Source organism: Somniosus microcephalus, chromosome 15 (assembly GCF_052327205.1).
Source record: "Somniosus microcephalus isolate GS21.2 chromosome 15, FLI_Smic_1.0, whole genome shotgun sequence".
In the NCBI taxonomy this organism is placed as follows: domain Eukaryota; kingdom Metazoa; phylum Chordata; class Chondrichthyes; order Squaliformes; family Somniosidae; genus Somniosus; species Somniosus microcephalus.
The window spans coordinates 64,052,016-64,075,292 of record NC_141001.1 but is presented as its reverse complement, the minus strand read 5'-3'; the positions used below and the strand labels follow the sequence as shown (position 1 = coordinate 64,075,292).

The following is a 23,277-nucleotide window of genomic DNA, read 5'->3' as shown; positions in this document are numbered from 1 at the left end:
TTCCAGCGTCACTGCCCTCTGTCACCCTGGTCCAATGATCCTTTGGCCTCAATCTTCACCCGACCTGAGAACTCCACTTAGTCTTCACTCCCACATGCAACACCATGTTAGATTAACTTGCTTTTTTTAAGCCAGTTGTTGACCAGAAAAAGGACAGAAACTCTGGCTGACTTTTTTTCCTTAGCCCAGGAGCATTAAGGCCGATTATACCAATCTTAACATCAACCTGTCTGAAATCAGCCAACTCAAAAAACATCAGGGTATGAACTTGGGTCCTTTCAGGCTTTATGGTTCAGTACCACACTGGGCAGTGCATCTACCAATTGAACCACCAACAGGCAAACACCTTGTTTTGAGAACCAAAGTTTAAATCTCAAGCACATTTAAGTTCTTGGAACTATATTTAAATAAGATACTTGACTTTCGCTGTGTAAATTGCCTTGCAAGTATTAGGCATTTATCCCAATAAGCAACAAACTTACAACTTTTGGTAATACATGAAGTGTTTATTGGTTTTACAGTTGGTTTATGCAGATAGGTAACAAAATTTTTTATAGAAAATAACCAATTACAGTATTGTCTATCCCTGTTTTACTGAAATATAAGCTGTTTCAATTGTCCTGCCTATGCTGTACTGCAAATGTAGTTGCAAAGCACAAAATAGGTGGTCAACAGATTAGTGCTCCATTGGTTCTTCTGGTTTTTCACGTACAGTTGCATCATCAGATGGAGCTCCCTATAAGACATTTTCATTAGATTAGTAATGTTTAAAAGAAAATATTCTGTAGCTCAACTTGAATTTATATTCTGGATGAGTAGAAAATAAGATTAAAAATCAGACTGTGCAATATTAAATATTTTAAAAACCTTCAACTGCACCTACAATTTACAATACAATCAAACTGTAACGATAAAGTTTTCTATTATTTTTAAGTAAACAGGATCTCTTTGGGATCAAAATGGTTCCAAATCAACACATCTCATCAGAGTTGGTAGCAGTCAATCTTCTATGGAAAACTCAAATGTGATCCCTGAAAACAGACAAGCCACCAATACTCAGGGTGATGTTGATGTTTGGCTCGGCAGGCTGGCTCGTTGGTACAATCAGGTGTACACCGTCTCAGCTGTTACAAGAAAATTTCGCTGGCTTTTTTTCCCCCCCAGAGGCCCAGTGTCGGGAGAAGCTGGTGAGTATTTAAACTCACTTTCGCGGGCTTTTTTCAGAGGCTTACCAAAATCACAGACCGGCGGCGGCGTTCTAGAGCCACGTCACCATTCCAAAAGTGACGCGGGCAAGAGGAAGCAGCTGATTGGGTGAGTACGGCCAGGTGAGTATTTATACTACTCTATAGTTTGACAGTTAAGGTTAATAGATTATAAAGTTTAGAAGGTCTTAATTTTTGTGGTTATAGTCTCTGTTGTGTTGCGGGGAGTGCTAGTAAACAAGGGCCCTTGAGTATATCATTTAATTGCAGTGTAATTGATGGTATTGATTTGATTTAATTTAAATTAATTAAAGGGTATGTCATGACAGCACAGATCAGCCCCGTGGTATGCTCCTCCTGCACCAGGTGGGAAATCAGGTACACTTCTTGTGTCCCTGACGACCATGTGTGTGGGATGTGTATCCAGCTGCAGCTACTGGCAGACTGCATTGCGGCACTGGAGCTGCGAATGGATACATACTGGAGCATTCGCGATGCTGAGGACATCATGGATAGCATGTTTAATGAGTTGGTCATACCGCAGGTAAAGGCTGCATAGGCAGGAAGGGAATGGGTGACCGCCAGGCAGAGTAGTAGGCGCAGGCAGGTAGTGCAGGGGTCACCTGTGGCCATCCCACTCTCAAACAGATATACCGCTTTGGATATTGTTGAGGGAGATGGCTTATCGGAGAAAGGCAGCCTGGCACCATGGGTGGTCCTGCTGCACAGGATGGGAGGAAAAGGAGCGGGAGAGCTATAGTGATAGGGGATTCTATTGTAACGAGAATAGGTAGGCGTTTCTGCGGCCGCAAATGAGACTCCAGGATGGTATGTTGCCTCCCTGGTGCAAGGATCAAGGATGTCTCGGGGCAGCTGCAGGGCATTCTGGAGGGGGAGGGTGAACAGCCAGTTGTCGTGCTGCATATAGGTACCAATGATATAGGTAAAAAACGGGATGAGGTCCTAAAAGCAGAATATAGGGAGTTAGGAGGTAAATTAAAAAATAGGACTTCAAAAAGGTAGTAATCTCAGGATTGCTACCAGTGCCATGTGCGAGTCAGAGTAGAAATAGAAGGATATTTCAGATGAATATGTGGCTAGAGGAATGGTGCAAGGGGGAGGGATTCAAATTTTGGGACATTGGAACCGGTTCTGGGGGAGGTGGGACCAGTACAAACTGGACGGTTTGCACCTGGGCGGGATCGGGACCGGGACCGATGTCCTAGGGGGAGTGTTTGCTAGTGCTGTTGGGGAGGGTTTAAACTAAAATGGCACGGGGTTGGGAACCTGTGCAGGGAGACAGAGGAAAGGGAAGCAAGGACAGAAACAAAAGACAGGAAGGAGAAAAGCAAAAGTGGAAGGCAGAGAAATCAAGGGTGTAAATCAAACAGGGCTATAGTAAATAATAATTCTAAAAGGACTAAGTGTTAAAAAAATCAAGCCTCAAGGCTTTGTATTTTAATGCGAGGAGCATTTTTAATAAGATGGATGAATTAGCTGCGCAAATAGATGTAAACGGATATGATATAACTGGGATTACGGAGACATGGCTCCAGGATGACCAAGGCTGGGAACTCAACATCCAGGGGTATTCAATATTCAGGAAAAAAGGAAAAGGAGGTGGGGTAGCATTGCTGGTCAGAGATTAACACAATATTAAGGAAGGATATTAGCTCTGATGATGTGGAATCTGTATGGGTAGAGCTGAGAAATACCAAGGGACAGAAAACATTAGTGAGAGTTGTATGCAGACCCCCAAACAGTAATGCTGATGTTGTGGATGGCATTAAACGGTAAACTAGAGATGCGTGCAATAAGGGCACAGCAGTTATCATGGGTGACTTTAATCTACATATAGATTGAGCTAACCAAATTAGTAACAATACTGTGGAGGAGGAATTCCGAGAGTGCATACGGGATGGTTTCTTGGACCAATATGTCGAGGAACCAACTAGAGATCAGGCCATCTTAGACTGGGTATTGTGTAATGAGAAAGGATTAATTAGCAATCTTGTTGTGTGAGGCCCCTTGGGGAGGAGCGATCATAATATGATCACTCTCCATCTTAATGAAGAATTCGAAGTAGTTGACTCAGAGACTAGGGTCCTGAATTTAAATAAAGGAAACGACGATGGTATGAGGCACAAGTTGGCTTGGATGGATTGGGGAACGTTACTTAAAGGGTTGATGGTGGATAGGCAATGGCAACCATTTAAAGATCGCATGGATGAACTACAGAATTTGTTCATCCCGGTTTGGCATAAAAATAAAACAAAAAAAGGTGACTCAACAGTGGCTAACAAGGGAAATTAGGGATAACATAAGATCCAAGGCGAGGACATATAATTTGGCCAGAAAAAGCAGCAAACTTGAGGATTGGGAGCAGTTTAAAATTCAGCAAAGGAGGACAAAGGGATTAATTAAGAGGGGGAAAATAGATTGAGAGAGTAAGCTTGCAGGGAACATAAAAACTGACTGTAAAAGCTTCTATAGATATGTGAAGAGAAAAAGATTGGTGAAGTCAAGCGTAGGTCCCTTGCAGTCAGAATCAGGGGAATTTATAACGGGGAACAAAGAAATGGCAGACCAATTAAATACATACTTCGTTTCCGTCTTCACAAAGGAGGACACAAATAACCTCCCAGAGATGTCGGGAAACATAGGGTCTAATGAGAGGGAGGAACTGAATGAAATCAGTATTTGTCGGGAAATTGATGGGATTGAAGGCCGTTAAGTCCCCAGGGCCTGATAATCTACATCCTTGGGTAATTAAGGAAGTGGCCCTAGAAATAGTAGATGCATTGCTGGTCATCTTCCAAAATTCTATAGACTCTGGAACAGTTCCCATGGATTGGAGGATAGCTAATGTAACCCCACTATTTAAAAAAGGTGGTACAGAGAAAACGGGGAATCATAGACTGGTAAGCCTGACATCGTTAGTGGGGAAAATGCGATAGTCCATTATAAAAGATGTAATAGCAGAGCACTTGGAAAACAGTGACAGGATCGTACAAAGTCAACATGGATTTACAAAAGGTAAATCATGCTTGACTAATCTACTGGAATTTTTTGAGGACGTAACTGGTAGAACAGATAAGGTGAGAACCAGTGGATGTGGTGTATTTGGACTTTCAGAAGGCTTTTGACAAGGTCCCGCATAAGAGATTGGCATGCAAAGGTAAAACACATGGGATTGGGGTAAGGTACTGACTTGGATAGAGAACTGATTGGCAGACAGGAAGCAAAGAGTTGGAATAAAACAGGTCTTTTTCCAAGTGGCAGGCAGTGACTAGTTGGGTACCACAGGGATCGGTGCTAGGACCCCAGCTATTCACAATATATATTAATGATCTAGACGAGGGAACTAGATGTAATATCTCCAGGTTTGCAGACGACACAAAGTTGGGTGGGCATGTGTGCTGTGAGGAGGATGCAGAGAAACTCCAGTATGATTTGGACAGGTTGGGTGATTGGGCAGATGCAGTATAATGTGGATAAATGCGAGGTTATCCACTTCAGTGGCAAAAACAGGAAGACAGATTATCTTCTGAACGGCAATAGATTGGGAAAAGGGGAAGTGCAACGAGACCTGGGTGTCCTTGTGCACCAGTCGCTGAAGGTAAGCATGCAGGTGCAGAAGCTGGTTAAGAAGGCAAATGGTATGTTGGCCTTCATAGCGAGAGGATTCAAGTACAGGAGCAAGGATGTCTTGCTGCAGTTGTACAGGGCCTTGGTGAGACCACACCTTGAGTATTGTGTGCAGTTTTGGTCGTCTTATCTGAGGAAGGATGTTCTTGCCATGGAGGGAGTGCAGCAAAGATTCACCAGACTGATACTTGGGATGGCAGGAATGACGTATGAGGAGAGATTGGGTCGATTAGGCTTATATTCGCTAGAGTTTAGAAGAATGAGAGGGAATCTCATTGAAACTTATAAAATTCTAACAGGAGTAGACAGACTAGGTGCAGGAAGGATGTTTCCGATGGCGGAGGAGTCCAGAGCCAGGGGTCACAGTCTAAGGAAAAGGGGTAAGCCATTTAGGACTGAGATGAGGAGGAATTTCTTCCCCCAGAGAGAGTGGTGAACCTGTGGAATTCTCTACAACAGAAGGCAGTTGAGGCCAACTTATTAAATATATTCAAGGAGTTAGATATATTTCTTAAGGCTAAACATAGAAACATAGAAGATAGGAGCAGGAGTAGGCCATTCGGCCCCTCGAGCCTGCTCCGCCATTCAATGAGATCATGGGTGACCATTCAAATTCAGTACCCTGTCCCTGCCTTCTCCCCATATCCCTCGAGCCTTAAGAAATATATCCAACTCCTTCTTGAATATATTTACAGTAATGAACTGGCCTCCACTGCCCTCTGTGGCAGAGAATTCCACAGGTTCACCACTCTCTGGGTGAAGAAATTCCTCCTCATTTCAGTCCTAAATGGCTTACCCCTTATCCTTCGACTTCGACCCATGGTTCTGGACTCCCCGGCCATCGGAAACATCCTTCCTGCATCTAGTCTGTCCAGACCTGACAGAATTTTATAGGTTTTGATGAGATCCCCTCTCAATCTTCTAAACTCCAGTGAGTACAAGCCCAATCGACACAATCTCTCCTCATAAGTCATTCCTGCCATCCCAGGTATCAAACTGGTGAATCTTCGCTGCACTCCCTCCATGGCAAGAACGTCCTTCCTCAGATAAGGCAACCAAAACTGCACACAATACTCAAGGTGTGGTCTCACCAAGGCCCTGTACAACTGCAGCAAGACATCCTTGTTCCTGTACTCTAACCCTCTTGCTACAAAGGCCAACATACCATTTGCCTTCTTAACCGCCTGCTGCACCTGCATGCTTACCTTCAGCGACTGGTGCACAAGAACACCCAGGTCTCTTTGCACTTCCCCTTCTCCCAATCCATTGCCATTCAAATAATAGTCTGCCTTCCTGTTTTTGCCACCAAAGTGGATAACCTCACATTTATCCACATTATAGTGCATTTGCCATGTTTCTGCCCAATCACCCAACCTGTCCAAATCGTACTGGAGTTTCACGACATCCTCCTCACAGCATACCCTCCCAGCCAGCTTTGTGTCGTCTGCAAATTTGGAGATATTACATCCAATTCCCTCGTCCAGATCATTAATATATATTGTGAACAGCTGGGCTCCTAGGACCGATCCCTGCGGTACCCCACTAGTCACTGCCTGCCACTTGGAAAACGACCCATTTATTCCAACTCTTGGCTTTCTATCCGCTAACCAGTTCTCTATCCAAGTCAATACCTTGCCCCCAATCCCATGTGCCTTATTATTGCACGCTAATCTCTCATGTGGGACCTTACCAAAAGCCTTCTGAAAGTCCAAATATACCACATCCACTGGTTCTCCCTTATCTATTTTACCAGTTACATCCTCAAAAAATTCCAGTAGGTTAGTCAAGCACGATTTACCTTTTGTAAATCCATGTTGACTTTGTCCGATCCCGTCACTGCTTTCCAAGTGCTCTGCTATTACATCTTTTATAATGGACTCTAGCATTTTCCCCACTGCCGCTTTTTCTCTACCACCTTTTTTGAACAGTGGGGTAACATTAGCTACCCTCCAATCCATGGGTACTGTTCCAGAGTCTATCGAGTTCTGGAAGATGACCAGCAATGCATCTACTATTTCTAGGGCCACTTCCTTAAGTATCCTAAGATGTAGATTGTCAGGCCCTGGGGATTTATCGGCCTTCAGTCCCATCAATTTTGCTAACACCATTTCCCTACAAATACTGATTTCTTACAGTTCCACCCTTTCATCAGACCCTATGTTTCCCGACATCTCTGGGAGGTTATTTGTGTCCTCCTTTGTGAAGACAGAACCAAAATATGTATTTAGTTGGTCTGCCATTTCTTTGTTCCCCATTATAATTTCCCCTGATTCTGACTGCAAGGGACCTACGCTTGACTTCACCAATCTTTTTCTCTTCACATATCTATAAAAGCTTTTACAGTCAGTTTTTATGTTCCCTGAAAGCTTACTCTCATATTCTATTTTCCCCTTCTTAATTAATCCCTTTGTCCTCCTTTGTTGAATCCTAAACTGCTCCCAATCCTCAGGATTATTGCTTTTTCTGGCCAATCTCTATGTCCTCTCCTTGGATCTTATGCTATCCCTAATTTCCCTTGTTAGCCACGGTTGAGTCACCTTTTTTGTTTTATTTTTAATGCCAAACTGGGATGAATAAATTCTGGAGTTCATCCATTCGGTCTTTGAATGTTTGCCATTGCCTATCCACCGTCAACCCTTTGAGTGACATTCCCCAATCAATCCTACGCAACTCACTCCTCAGACCATCGTAGTTTCCTTTATTTAAATTTAGGACCCTAGTCTCCGAGCCAACTACTTCATTCTCCATCTTAATGAAGAATTCGATCATATTATGATCGCTCTGACCCAAGGGGCCTCGTACAACAAGATTGCTAATTAACCCTTTCTCGTTACATAATACCCAGTCTAAGATGGCCTGATCTCTGGTTGGTTCCTCGACATATTGGTCCAGGAAACCATCCCGTAAACACTCCAGGAATTCCTCCTCCACAGTATTGTTACTAATTTGGTTAGCCCAATCTATATGTAGATTAAAGTCACCCATGATGACTGCTGTGCCCTTATTGCACGCTTCTTTAATTTCCCTTTTAATGCCATCCCCAACCTCTGCCTTACTGTTTGGAGGTCTATATACCACTCCCACTAACGTTTTCTGCCCCTTAGTATTTCTCAATTCTACCCATACAGATTCCACATCATCAGAGCTAATATCCTTCCTTACAATTGTGTTAATCCCTTCTTTAACCAGTAATGCTACCCCACCTCCCTTTCCTTTTTGCCTATCTTTCCTGAATATCGAATACCCCTGGATGCTGAGTTCCCAGCCTTGGCCATCCTTGAGCCACGTTTCCGTAATCTCAACCAAATCATATTCGTTTACCTCTATTTGCACAGCCAATTCATCCACCTTATTACGAATGCTCCTCGCATTAAGACACAAAGCCTTCAGGCTTGTTTTTTTAACGCTCTTAGACCTATTAGAATTATTATTCACTGTGGCCACGTTTGATATAAACCGTTGATTTCTCTGACTGCCACTTTTGTTTTTCTCCTTCCTATCTTTTGCTTTTATCCTTGTTTCCCTTTCCTCTGTCTCCCTGCTCAGGTTCCCAACCCCCTGCCATTTTAGTTTAAACCCTGCCCCAGAGCACGAGCAAACACTCCCCCGAGGACATTGGTTCCAGCCCTGCCCAGGTAAAGGGATCAAGGGAGAAAGCACGGACAGGGTACTGAATTTGGATGATCAGCCATGATCTCATTAAATGGCGGAACAGGCTCGAGGGGCCGAATGGCCTACTCCTGCTCCTATCTTCTATGTTCCTATGTTTCTGCAAGCCAATGTCATTAAAGACAAAGTAGCCCAAGTAGTTAAGAAGCTTACAAGTTTAAACCCCAGCAATACTCCATGCATACTTAGGGGTCCCCAAAATTCCTTCCAATTTGTGCCTAATTTGTTTGGGCTTAGAAAAGTGGGAGAGGTCACTGTGGAGAGAAATGTGCACTCCATATCAGGCAAAGAAACCGCAAGTGGACTTATCAGTAGTTTGATTTAGAGTTTGAGACATGGTGACAGGTTTCTGCAAGTGTCAGACACCCAGCTGACCAAAAATTACAGTATGTAACACAGCAGTTTAAAATACGGTTGCAAATAAACTCTTAGTGCATCAAGAATCCTATTTTCTATACAGACCTTTCTCGGAGGTCTTTCTTCCAAGCCTTCCAAAAATGATGCAACATCATCGTCATCGTAAATGGTGAAATCAATGTCTTTTCCCACAATTCCAATTGAGACATTCTGACAGGCAAAGAGAAATAAAATATCAATATTTACAATAATGCTACACATTAAGCTTAACCATTAAAACATGCAGCAACAGTTCAAATTCCCAGACTAAATTGAAGTTGCAGAATTTTACTGTACAATTTAGATCTGTATTATTAAATTAGCACATATAAATATTTTATGTTTTAATAAATAAAGTTACTCCAGGTTTGCACAAAGCTTCTGTAAAATAATCTCAATTCAAGTTCAGCTAAAGAAAATGCAAAAATACATTTCTGGTTAATATTATAGTCAGGCTATGGTTTGTCTTGTATACTGCTGTACATTTTTACGTGCAACAGCTCAGAATTCAAGTAGAAAAAAAACGGTATTGCCGACAAGATTTTTTAATAAAGATTTGACCTGACAGCTCTGGCCACTAATGATGGAATCAGAACAAAAGCTGTCAAATCAGATTCATAGTCTCAAATGACAATTTCCCTATCATGGGAAAAGTTTTGCCAGGTTATCAAATGAAGCACTGTACAACAGGCTGTTGCTACAGCTCAGCAAGAGAGAAACCATCATTAATATCCACTCCAGATAAGCTTGCAGCCCATAGTGAAGAAGAAAGCAAGGTGGCCGAAGGCCATAGTTTTCAGATAGTATACCGATTAGTTTTACTTTGGACTCACTGTTATATTGCATCAACCAGAGACTTCTTCAGTGGAGCACAAATCGACATCCCTCACCTACTCGTGTGAAATTGCAAGGCACTGTTCAACATTTCATGGTAACAAAGAAATAGAATACCTTTGTAGTCAGATCCTGTTCAGCCGGGAGTGTTTCTCTCAAGGCACGCAGACCATGTTTGACCAATTCATTCAAATTACCTTGTGAGGAAGAGGGAAAGAGAGAGCACAGAGAGAACAATGATGAGCACAAATTTTAAACACTTGAGAAACACACCACCACCAGATTTGTCACACTTACAATCCTGGAATTCATCCATGCGTCTCTCCAGGTAAGTTCGAGCAGACTGTGAACGGGCACCAATTGACATAGCCTTGCAGTCAAAGTAGTTAGCCGATGGGCATGTCTGGAAAATGTGAGGGCCTATATCCTTAGGATGAAAAGGAAAAGTTGGTTTAATTAGACAGGCTGACAAAGCAGGACCATTCTAGGATATTGTGGCCTAGATTTTCCAGCTGGTGTTATTTTAACACAGATGGCAAACCATTTAAAATAAATAGGTTAACCATGTATCACAGGGATTACAGCCAGTGATAAAATAATGCCAATCAGAAAATGTTAAAATGAAAGCAGGACTCAAATACAGGCGCTCATGCAAGATCAGATCTCACTCTGGACTGCAATTAATCTAGCTTGTTTAAAATATACAGTTCGTCTTCTGAAATTAGGTTAAGAGAGAAAAGCAATGATTGCAACTTACATCATAACCAGCAATAAGCAATCCCACACCATATGGCCTCCTTCCATACCGCTGTGTAGGAATTTGAGTTTCTACATAAAAGTGGTTAAAGAATCATCACACTTCTCAAGCAAACACAAAATCAAACACTTAAATTTGAATTCTAGTTAATTTATTTTGCATAAAAAACAATTGTTTACAGCAAGTCAGGACCAATGTTTTAAACTCGCCAAAATATGCTGACAATTTTAAGTAAATTCAACAGCACTGCACACAATAGCTATGTTAGCTATGGATGTAAAAACAAAGAAAATTAAGTTGAAACTTATTTAATGGACAGAAAAGCTATGCTTTTGTTTTAAGGATACTGCTTCCAATCAGGCTCACTAGACGCGATACTGGCAGGGGCCTGTCAAACACAAACCTCGAGTCCAAACACTCCTGACGCATGAAGTTGCTGTAGAGAAAAGGGGGGAAAATGGCATTACAAGTCACAAGCATGGAGTGTGAATGAAGGAAGTAGTAAAGCAGTTAGAAAAGCTACTGATTAACAGTGCTAACTGCTTCATGCACAGAAATGCAATATGATCAGACATCAAGTGGTAGTGTTTTCCCCCTCAAGTCTTCTACATTTCCCCCCCATCATCAACTTTACTGTGACACACCGCCACATTTTCTCCCCTGCCCAAAGCAAAAGTGGAGTAAATTTTTTGAAAAAAAGCACACGCAGTTGATGCTGGGTCAATTGTTAATTTTAAATCTGAGATTGATAAATTTCTGTTAACCAAAAGTATTAAGGGATATGGGACAAAGGCGGGTAAATGCAGTTGAGTTAGGGCACAGATCAGCCACGATTTCCTCGAATGGCGGAACAGGCTCGAGGGGCTAAATGGCCTACTCCTGTTCCAATTCAAGACTCCTTTCCTGAAACATTAACATATCTTACTTTTTCAAATGTGGATCGACCTGCTGTTCTTGTTATATCAACAATAATACTTGGGGACAGGTTAAAGAGGAGAAAATCTCCCTCGGTATATTTTGAACAAGTTGCAGATAGTTCCTCCTAAGGCAGCATGGTAACAATACTCTTTGATGGCAAACTACGTGTGGCACCAGAGAGGGAGGCAATGGAATAAAAGACATGAAACAAGGGGGAAAAGTTTAATTTTTGGAAAAATATACAAATCCACTATTTATAGTTCACCCTCAAGAATCAGTTTATTTATTCATGAAACTGCAAGTAATTGCTTCGTGTCCCATTTCAGAAGGCATAATCTTATTTCTAGACACATTTACTATCAATAAATACTTAACACCATGACAAAATAATTAATTGCAACTAAACAAGTTAGTAACTGACCGACCAACTGAACAAATACTCACCACAACAGCCTAGCATCAGCAGTGAGACCAGCAATGGAGATGCCAATATGATTGTCAACATGGAGTACCTTTTTTTGGTGAGCAGCCAATTCTGACTGAGCTCTCTACAAAACAAGTAGTTCAAAAAGTTGAATACAATGAAAGCTTGTGCTGAATTACAACAATTTAAAGGGCAGAGAGAGGAAAGAAAGAGCTGCAGGGAGGAGAGGAAAGAAGGAGGATGGGAGAGATGAAAGCAAGTTAGGAAAGAAATAGGAGGAGGATATGGAGGCAAAGGCAGACGCATGGATAATCTCAATCTTACAAATGAAGAAACCTTTGGTATTTGAGGTGTGGCTGGTGGAAAAGGGGTCTCAGGAGGCACTTCTCCGTGGAGAAAATAAGCCTTGCCCTCCAGGAAAATCCTGGAGGAAGATTTGGCTGGTCCCATGACAATCTCACTTTCCACACATCTCCTGAAGGTGGCAAATCACATTAGGATATGGTTGCATAGCATTCATCGCACATGCTGAACATTTGAGCGTCAGCGATCCATCTGACCGTGGGAGCACAAGTAGGTTCTACCCTATCATCATCTGATATTCACACAAACTCAATTTCCAGCTGGGATAGACTGGATAGTGATTAGAATTCGGAACGTACTGTACAATAATCATGTGGCACAAGGCAAGCTTTAATACAATATGCTCCTCTGATTACCCAATGGGTAAACACACTACTTGATGTAGTCTCAGCTTCACAGACCAAAAGGGTCTCAGGTTGGGTCCTTAATCTGTATAATTAGCTAGTTTTTAAGCTTGTTTCAGTATCTTTGGGTAAGGAGGTTAAATGTTCTCCAGAGCTTCAGTGCTGGATTTCTCTCCAATGACCTCTGCTGGAAAAGTGCCCATGTTGAAACACTCCCTTCAGGCTCACACATTAAGCACAACCACTTAAAATCAGCCTGTGGAAGGTTGCTCACAATAATTGAACTGTAATCCATCAAGAGAGAAAGAGGAAAGGGACAAACATGAAAATGGCAATTGAAGGAATAAAACAGAATATTGTGCTTATATTTTAATAACGGTAACACAGGTTCTGCACATGATCGGTTTTATTCAAACCTGCACATATAGCTTGATCATTTTTACCATTATCAAGTTATATGTGCAGATTTGAATAAAACAGATCACGTGCTGAACCTTTGGTACACTGACGTGGTATTTGATAGGTTGAGAGGGTGAGATGAAGTAAGGGGGGGAGGAGGCGCGTGTGGATCACAAACACCGGCATAGGCATTTAGGGCCGAATGACAGGTTTCTGTGCTGTAAATACTATGTTTTTTTTTCCTTATTTGTTCATGGGATGTGGGCATCGCTGGCAAGGCCAGCATTTATTGCCCATCCCAAGTTGCCCTTGAGAAGGTGGTGGTGAAGGTACTCCCACACTGCTATTAGGAAGGGAGTTCCAGGATTTTGACCCAGTGATGATGAAAGAACGACAATACCCTAAGTCAGGATGGTGTGTGACTTGGAGGGGAACTTGGAGGTGGTGGTGTTCCCATGCACCTGCTGCCCTTATCCTTCTAGGTGGTAGAGGTCTTGGGTTTGGGAGGTGCTGCCGAAGAAGCCTTGGCGAGTTGCTGCAGTGCATCTTGTAGATGGTATAGACTGCAAGCATGGTATGCTGGTGGTGGAGGGAGTGAATGTTTAAGGTGGTGGATGGGGTGCCAATCAAGCGGGCTGCTTTGTCTTGGATGGTGTCGAGCTTCTTGAGTGTTGCTGGAGTTGCACTCATCCAGGCAAGTGGAGAGTATTCTACCACACTCCTGACTTGTGCCTTGTAGATGGTGGAATGGCTTTGGGGAGATGGAAGTGAGACATCGCCGCAGAATACCTGGCCTCTGACCTGCTCTTGTTGCCACAGTATTTATGTGGCTGGTCCAGTTAAGTGACCCCCAGGATATTGATGTTGGGCGATTCAGCGATGGTAATGCCGTTGAATGTCATGGAGCAGTGGTTAGACGCTCGCTTGTTGGAGATGGCCATTGCCTGGCACTTGTGTGGCGCGAATGTTACCTTACACTTATCAGCCCAAGCCTGAATGTCATCCAGGTCTTGCTGCATGTGGGCATGGACTGCTTCATTATCTGAGGAGTTGCAAATGGCGCTGAACACTGCAATCATCAGCGAACACCCCCAGTTCTGACCTTATGTTGGAAGGAAGATCATTGATGAAGCAGCTGAAGATGGTTGGGCTGAGGACACTGCCCCGAGGAACTCTTGTAGCGATGTCCTGGAGCTGTGATGATTGACCTCCAACCACCACAACCATCTTCCTTTGTGCTAGGTATGACTCCAGCCAGGGGAGAGTTCCCCACCCCTCCCCCGCCGATTCCCAATGACTTAAGTTTCACGAGGGCTCCTTGATGCCACACTCGGTCAAATGCTGCCTTGTGGTCAAGGGCAGTCATTGTCACTCTCACCTCACCTCTGGAATTCAGCTCTTGTATTTCACCAATCCCTCGAAAGATTAACAAATGTTAACATTTCTCTATTTTAATTAGTCCATATTCACATGACAATCAAAACTTCATGATTTTGGATTCAAAAATAGCTCCTCAATGGCATTTTCTCATTTCTGATTTTTGGCACCTTCACAGCATCCTATCAAAGTTACTTAAAACACAGTGCGCCTCTTCAGGAAGTAAACAATTGGCTGAACTGTACAAGTTATTGTCTACATCTTCACGCTTGCAGGTAGGTATTTTTATTTAATACTATTGTATTATCCACATTTTTACCTTTAAAGCTACCAGAACAGCATGGGTTTTTGACTTGAGCCCCACAGTGGCTGAACCTTGTTTCACTGCCTCCATAGCATATTCAATCTGATGTATACGCCCCTGTAAGAACAAAATAATTATTAGCACCAGCACTAATTTTTGGAAACTAAGTTAACAAGTCTACATCAGTATTAGCTCATACAGTATTTCAAAACATCATTTCCCTCTCATCCAAGGAATTTTACAATTTTCATTTGGAGTATTTCAAACTAAAATTAAGAACCGTATTTCCTGTAACACATCACCGCCTCCCAAATCCGTGCGCATGTTTCCCGCAACTCCATGTCTGAATCGCTCCAATCTGGTTTCTGTCCCGCTATAGCACTGAAATGGCCTTCAGCAAAGTCAAAATTTCCATTCCCTGTTACTATGACTGGGGCATTATCCCTCCTCAAACTACTCAACCTCTCTGCAGCCTTTGACACAGTCAATCATACCATCCTCCTTCAACACTTCTCCTCTGTTGTCCAGCTGAATGGGAGTGCCCTCGCCTGCTTCCACTCTTACCTTTCCTGTTGTTACCAATCACACGCAATAGTTTTCTGCCTGCCCCTGCACGGTTACCTCTGGAGTCCCCCAAGGGTGTCCTTGGTCCCCTCTTAGCTCTCATCTGCATGCCCCTAGGCAACATCATCCGAATACATGACGCCAGCTAATGACACCCAGCTCTACCTCACCACCACCTGTCTCAACCCCTCCACTGCTTCTGTGTTGTCAGACTGCATGTCCGACCTCCATTCCTAGATGAAAAGCAATTTCCTCCAATAAAACATTGGGAAAACCAAAGCCAATGACTTCAGCCCACACCACAAACTTAGAATCGTAGCCATCGATTACACCCCCCTCCCAGGCCATTGTCGCAGGCTGAACCAAACAGTTCACAACCTCGGCATCCCATCTGATCCTGAGCAGAGCTTCTAACCCCGTATCATAAGAAATAGGAGCAGGAGTAGGCCATTCGGCCCCTCGAGCCTGTTCCGCCATTCAATAAGACCATGGCTGATCTGATCTTGGCCTCAACTCCACTTTCCTGCTCACTCCCCATAACCCTCGATTTCCCTGTTTTTCAAAAATCTGTCTAACTCCGCCTTGAATATATTCAATGACTCAGCCTCCACAGCTCTCTGGGGTAGAGAATTCCAAAGATTCACAACCCTCCGAGAAGAAATCCTCCTCATCTTTTTAAATGGGTGACCCCTTATTCTGAAACTATGTCCCCATGTTCTAGATTCCCCCGAGGGGAAACATCATCCCTGCATCTACCCTTTCAAGCCCCCTCAGTATCTTAAGATCACCTCTCATTCTTCTAAACTCCAATGAGTATAGGCCCAGCCTGTTCAACCTTTCCTCATAAGACAGCCCCTTCAACTCAGGAATCAACCCAGCGAACCTTCTCTGAACTGCCTCCAATGAAAGTATATCCTTCCTCAAATAAGGAGACCAAAACTGTACGCAGTACTCCAGGTGTGGTCTCACCAACGCCCTGTACAGTTGCAGCAAGACTTCCCTACTTTTATACTCCATCCCCCTTGCGATAAAGGCCAACATTCCATTTGCCTTCCTAATTACTTGCTGTACCTGCATGCTAGCGTTTTGTGTTTCATGTACGAGGACACCCAGATCCCTCTGTACTGCAGCATTCTGTAGTCTCTCCCTATTTAAATAATATTTTGCTTTTTTATTCTACCTACCAAAGTGGATAACCTCACATATCCTCTAGATCACAAAGACTGCTTACATCCACCTGCAAAATATCACCCATCTCCACCACTGCCTGAGTCTATCTGCCGCTGAAACCCTCATCCATGCTTTTCTTACTTCCAGACTCGACTATTCTAACGCTCTCTTGGCCAGCCTCGCATCTTCCTCGCCCGTATCCTAATTCACACCAAGTCCCATTCACCCATCACCCCTGTGCTCGCTGAACTTTTTTGGCACCTGGTCAACCAGCACCTCAATTTTAAAAATACTCACCCTGGTGTGCAAATCCTTGCATGTCCTCGCCCCTCCCTATCTCTAATCTCCTCCAGCCTTGCAACCCTCCAAGAACTCTGGCCTCTTGTGCATCACCCACAACGTTCAACCCACCACTGGTGGCTCTGCCTTCAGCCATCTAAGCCTTAAGCTCTGGAATTCTCACCCTTATCCTCTCTCCTCTCCTTAAAACCTACCTCTTTGACCAAGCTTTTAGTCACTCATGCTAACATTTTTTGGCTCAATGTCAATTTTTGTTTGAATACGCTCCTGTGAAATGCCTTGGGACGTTTGCCTAAAGGGGCTATATAAATGCAAGTTGTTGTACTAGCAGTTTGTTCAATTCACAATTTTAAGTTTGCTTGGGATTTCCTAAGTTTAAAATCTTACATATATAGGGTAAACGTAGAGAAAATGTTTCCACTTGTTTTGCGGGGGGGGGGGGGGGGGGGGGGGGGGGGCGTCCAAAACTAGGCGTCATAAATATAAGATAGTCACTAATAAACCCAGCAGGGAATTCAGGAGAAAGTGGTCAGAATGTGGAACGTTCTACCACAAGTAGTAGTTGAGGCAAACAGCCTAGATAAACACGAGAGAGAAAGGAATAGAAGTTATGCAATAGGGTTAGATGGAGGGGGGGGCATAAATGGCAGCACAGACCAGTTGGGTTGAATGGCCCCTTTCCGTGCTGTTGACTCCCGATGTAATTATTTATGTACTCCTGTAGATAGCATTAAAAAAATTAAACAATGCACTATAATATTTCTACTGCATCACGATTACTGATTCACTGGATAAGATGACAGCTCATAAAAAAACTGACCTATTTTGTCTTAAGTGCAATGACTCATTTCCAATTATCAACTGTTTAATTATTCAACCTTATTGATTATGCCACAACTGTTGTTCAGTGAGGTTGCATAGCATCTTCAGTATCATGCTGAAGGACCAAAAATCAAATAAAACAACTCAACTTCAGAGTACAAAATAATGAACGTATGCGAGTAATTTGAAGTCAAAGTTGAATCTATAATTATGACATAATCCGAGTTCCTTGTAAAACTGCAATGAAAAAGAAAGTAACCCAAAAGGTAACTTTTCTTACCTGTGGGCTCCAAACTGTGACATCATTATCATATTGATTACGGAACTGTATGAAAAAGCAAATGTGAAATTTGTATACATATACTTAACACAAATATAGATCTTCAAATGAATAACCATCAAATTATTACTGAGCACATGTAAGGATCTTATTGCAGGTATGCACCAGCATTCTTACCAGATGCTGAAACAGATTTCCCGTTTACATTTCACAATAATCAAATGATAATCCCAGTACAAAGCCTCAATATCCTGTCTGGAACACAACGATTGCTCCAGTTTCTGTCAGTTCCCTTTCGCCCAATCTATACCTATATATAAGAATAACTATGTAATCTAAACACTAATGTTCTTAAAGAGAATAGCTCATTTGTTGTCTGACAGGATGCAAAGCAATCCAGATTATGACTGGATTTACACAAATCTGCAGCATCAGTGCCAAACTGTTTCATTTTAGCTGTAATGTAAATCAAAGCCAGGGCCTAAGCTGACTCCAGAGCAAAGCGGAGGAAAGTATCGCAGATTATTTTACACCACTTTGCTCCAGTCAGGTTGTGCCCAAACTCCAGATCTATACTTCTCAAGTTAAACACAGGTGCAAAGCAAGTCATTCGCGCCAACACAACAGTAGTTGTGTAAATGTAGCCTAAAACAGATTTAAGTACATAAATAATTCAGATCAGAGTGATGGAAAAGCATGAGCAACTCTTCCTAGGATGAAACATTGACCCCGATTTCGCATGAAGAATAACTGTGAGGATAACAGCGTTCCCCCTTATTATGGAGTAAGGACAACAACTTCTGAAGACTGCACGTACGCAGTTCAATGCGTAAATTCGGAAGTTGCTGTCAGATTTACCCTGCTCCTCCACAAGCTGCGCTACACTGGTACCTCGCCGAGAGATTCGGCAATGCAATCCAGGTCAGGGCGTGAATTTGCTGTACTTAAGACTAAACACGGTAGAAAAAGTGTTAGTGCTGGCGCATTCAGGTGTTAGTGAATTTTTAACAGTATGCTAAGTCTTAATGACTGCTAAACAACCTCTCCAGCACTGAAAATTTAATTTTACAAATGTGGAGTCTCATTCCTTCAGAATTTGATTATTGTAGGAAATTTTTAAAAATGAAAAATTAAAATAATTTTTTTTCACTTTTTCTTTCTGTCCCTTTTATCTCAATTCCATTTTTCTTTCGCTTTCTTTACAATGAATTTTTACTTGCTGGTTTAGACTGCGTGTTTCAGTGAGGATTCTTCAATCTGATTGGTTGAAGATACACGCTGTTGCACTGACTGCCGTAAAAGTTACCAGCATGTTCAAATTTCTGAAACTATCACATTAAATGTGTTCAATAAAACTACCAACTTTAGCATGAGAAATTGTCTGACAAACATTCACCGGTATTCAGGCAGTCATCTCATCCCAACTAAAGACTGGAAAATAGTTTATTGTAGAGGGTATGGTGCCAGTTCCTAATGTTTCCACAATAATGCTACATTGTGGGTCCCTTGCTGTTTGTGGTCTACATTAATGATTTGGATGTGAATGTGAAAGGTATGATCAGTAAGTTCGCAGATGACACGAAAATTGGTGGGGTGGTAAATAGCGAGGCGGGAAGCCTCAGGCTACAGAACGATATAGATGGGTTGGTCAGATGGGCAGAACAGTGGCAAATGGAATTTAACCCTGAAAAGTGTGAGGTGATGCATTTTGGACGGACTAACAAGGCAAGGGAATACACAATGAATGGTAAGACCCGAGGAAAGACAGAGGATCAGAGGGACCTTGGCATGCATGTACATAGATCCCTGAAGGCAGCAGAACAGGTGGATAAGGTGGTTAAAAAGGCATATGGGATACTTGCCTTCATTAGCCGAGGCATAGAATATAAAAGCAGGGAGGTTATGATGGAGCTGTACAAAACGCTGGTAAGGCCACAGCTGGAGTACTGTGTGCAGTTCTGGTCGCCGCACTATAGGAAGGATGTGATTGCTTTGGAGAGGGTGCAGAGGAGATTTACCAGGATGTTACCTGGGCTGGAGCACTTCAGCTATGAAGAAAGACTGGACAGGCTGGGGTTGTTTTCCTTGGAGCAGAGAAGGCTGAGGGGGGACCTGATTGAGGTATACAAAATTATGAGGGGCGTAGATAGGGTGGATAGAAAGGAACTTTTCCCCTTAGCAGAGGGGTCAATAACAAGTTAAGGGGCAGGAGGTTTAGAGGGGATTTGAGGAAAACCTTTTCACCCAGAGGGTGGTTGGAATCTGGAACTCACTGCCTGAAAGGGTGGTAGAGGCAGGAACCCTCACAACATTCAAGAAGCATTTGGATGAGCACTTGAAATGCCATAGCATACAAGGCTACGGACCAAATGCTGGAAAATGGGATTAGATTAGGCAGGGCTTGATGGCCGGCGTGGACGCAATGGGCCTCTCTGTGCTGTATAACTCTATGACTCTATGTGGTATAAAGAGGGAAATAGCCATGGTAGGAGCATTCACATTGCAGCCTGTCAGTCTGTTAATCAGCCTGAAAATCCTTCCACTACTTTGCACTAGAGAAGAGTAAAGATACAAAAAACTAGAGGCCTTGCACTCTCAAAGCGGCATATTTAGACTATATTTTTCAAGGAATTTAAACCTAAATTTCAACCAAGCAACCTTGCATAAGCTGGATATTTTTAGAGCAAAAAAACTCATTTTCATAAGCTAAAAAAATGGAATTTTCCCTCAAATTATTTACCATACTTGTAATGACCAAGCAGATATTACGTGAAGTAACTACGTGACTATTGTTGCTCACTTCCCTCCTCTACGGGGGAAAAAAAATTAAACAACAAGCATTCCTGTTCATTGTTAAACCCTCTTGAAAGTGGGCCTGTGTGGACAGCAACAGTCTCAGCCGTGATACCCTATGGCTGAAAAACCTGCCTGCATTTACTGTCTGGTCTCGCACAAAAAAAAATGGCAACTTGTATGAGGAACCAGAGGCTGTGATTTCCCACAGAATATCAGAGCATGAACTGCTTCCTTTATGGTAGTCGGGGGGTGGGGAGAGTGTGAAAGGTGAGAAATTAGAAGGGGGAAAAAATAGAGGAATCTGTTGGTTGCAAAGATTTTTTAAACCATATCAGAAAGTGAAAATGTTTTCATTTGTGGCATTTAGAAATATTTTTGTTTTAAAATACATGGATGTGTGTCTATTTTTCAACGGGGGGGGGGGGGGGGGAAAGAGAAAGAGAGGTTGGGTATTCCATTCTTGTTTCTGGTCACCATGCACAACACATTATAAAGGCCGCAAAACCTCTAATGCATCGTCTCCAAAACCAATCTCAAGAAGATGTACAAGTGTCCCAAAGCAACCCTCCCTACAGGGGGTGCCTCTCGCCTTAAATTTACCACTGCTGCACAACAAAACTGAGGTCAGGAATTAACGTGCCTCATCTCTCCACGACACAGTGCAGTAGGGCTTCATCATGCCATGTTATTACTTACAAAAATGTAATTGTCAGAAGTGCAGTTTTCAGCTGAAATATTAATCTACCTAATATTTCCTTATGTAGCTGGGTGTCAAATGTTGTTTGATAACACTCCTGTGAAGCACCTTGGGACGTTTTACTCCGTTAAGGCGCTATATAAATACAAGTTGTTGTTGGCTGCACAGATCCCTTTGCACAATTTCAACGAGGAGCATGTCCTGGCCAATATCTCACACTGAACCAACATTTATCAAAGACAGATAAATGTCATTTATCTCATTGTTCTGTGGGATATTGTGCACAAATATGTTGCCACATCAGCTTAAAAATATTAACTACAATTCAAAAGTTGGCTGTGAAGCAGCGAGGATGTAATGAGCTATGTAACTAAGTTCTAGGATATATTCTGCCCCCAAAAAAATCAAAAATGCCAATCCACTGAAACAGAACAAGTGGTCCCTAATTAAAACATGAAAAAAGCCATAACGATGTCTCAGTCCAGTCCTTCAAGTAGCAACAACCACCCTCCGAATATATCTCAGCCTTCAAAACTAATTTAGATCCATTTAGTTGATACAAAAGAAATGTTGCAGCAAATCCTCATTCACCCAGTTTATCCGAAAACCTGTGCTGAGATTTTTTTTTCTCTGCACAAACATTAACTGAGCATTTCTACTCAGGTACACTCGAATAAATCAAAATCAGACTAACTCTGTTTAAATTATAAACTGAGCAAAACATCTGAGGCGTTATCCATGTTCCGGCCAGTGATATAAATGTTAACCAAGGCCAGCCACCGATTGCGAATGATCAAAACTCAAGGCCGCCGCTTCCGTGCCTATCCCCGGTCTCGAGTAAGCGGCCGCTCAACCCACCGGCCAGAGGAAAAAGCGTTGAGCCGGCCACAGCGGTAGCCGGTGTCTGGGGCCGGGTCACGGCCTAAGGCAGCGCCTCAGCTCCATGACTCGGCACAAAAGCTGCGGCCCGGGGGCAGGAAAGGGCCAATAAAGCAGCGAGCGGTGCCGCCGAACCGGATCACTTGTTATAAATGGCGCCGTAAAGGTGGACTCGCTGCCTCACCGGCTGGCGGCCACGCTAGGCCCACCGCCCGCCCGCGCCCTACCATGTTGCTGTGTCCGCGCCGCTTCCTCCCAGCACAAGCCGGAAGATCGACAGTGCCGCAGCTTGACTCATCCAGCCTGGGCCCCAGCCAGCAAAAACAAATACTGTCGAATCATCGAACGCCCCAGGCTTAACCATTTGAGAACTGCAGCAGCATTGCCAACCTCGTGGTGATGGGAATAACAACAGGCAGCATCCGTGGAGAGCGAAACAGATCATAACCTCGGCCCCGATCACATATATATTTTTATCCACACTTTTTGTTTGTGGCTTTTTTTCTTCCCTCCCACATGGCAGCTGTCTTTCATTCTGCCAGCGCAATTCACACTCCATATAGAGCCATCCTTTGTTTCTTTACCTGTCCCATTACCATCTCCTCTTGCCTTGAATATCTCTTAATGCCTCTTTACTTCTCCTGCCTTCCATCCGATCACAGACCTTCCCTTTAGTTCTTTCATCCCCTCTCCCATTTTCCAGCCCCTAAACTTGCTTTAAAATCTGTTCCTTTTCCTGCTTTTTTCCAGTTCTGACGAAAGGTCTTCGACCTGAAACGTTAACTCTGTTTCTCTCTCCATGGATGCTGCCTGGCCTGCTGAGTTTTTCCAGCGTGTTCTGTTGTTATTTCAGATTTCCAGCATCCACAGTATTTTGCTATTGTAATAGTGGTGACTGAAAGTGGGAAGGAGGTGTTAAGTACTTTAAACCAAGATGCAACAGTAAATAAGCAAATATATAAATCAGAGTAATTATCAAATGTCGCATGCCAAATTTTTTGTCTTTTAATACTCCCGTGAAGCACCTTGGGACATTTAACTACGTTAAAGGCGCTATATAAATACATAATGTTGTAATTAATTAGATTGAAAGGGATAAAATCAAAATTAACTAAGTAGAGGCTACCAAGA

At 42.9% G+C, this 23,277-nt stretch overlaps 1 protein-coding gene across 1 annotated transcript; it reads right to left on the bottom strand.

Annotated features, from left to right (window-relative positions):
* Nucleotides 1–485: 485 nt before the first annotated feature.
* Nucleotides 486–22,006, bottom strand: psma1 (proteasome 20S subunit alpha 1). Its single transcript, XM_086007905.1, has 10 exons — nt 21,962–22,006; nt 17,775–17,819; nt 14,654–14,755; nt 11,872–11,975; nt 10,857–10,945; nt 10,510–10,580; nt 10,050–10,179; nt 9,870–9,949; nt 8,985–9,089; nt 486–736 (listed from the first exon to the last, which is right to left on the bottom strand). Exons 1-10 carry the CDS (start codon nt 21,989–21,991, stop codon nt 677–679), a joined length of 816 nt encoding a protein of 271 aa, XP_085864031.1. The 5' UTR covers nt 21,992–22,006; the 3' UTR covers nt 486–676.
* Nucleotides 22,007–23,277: the final 1,271 nt, after the last annotated feature.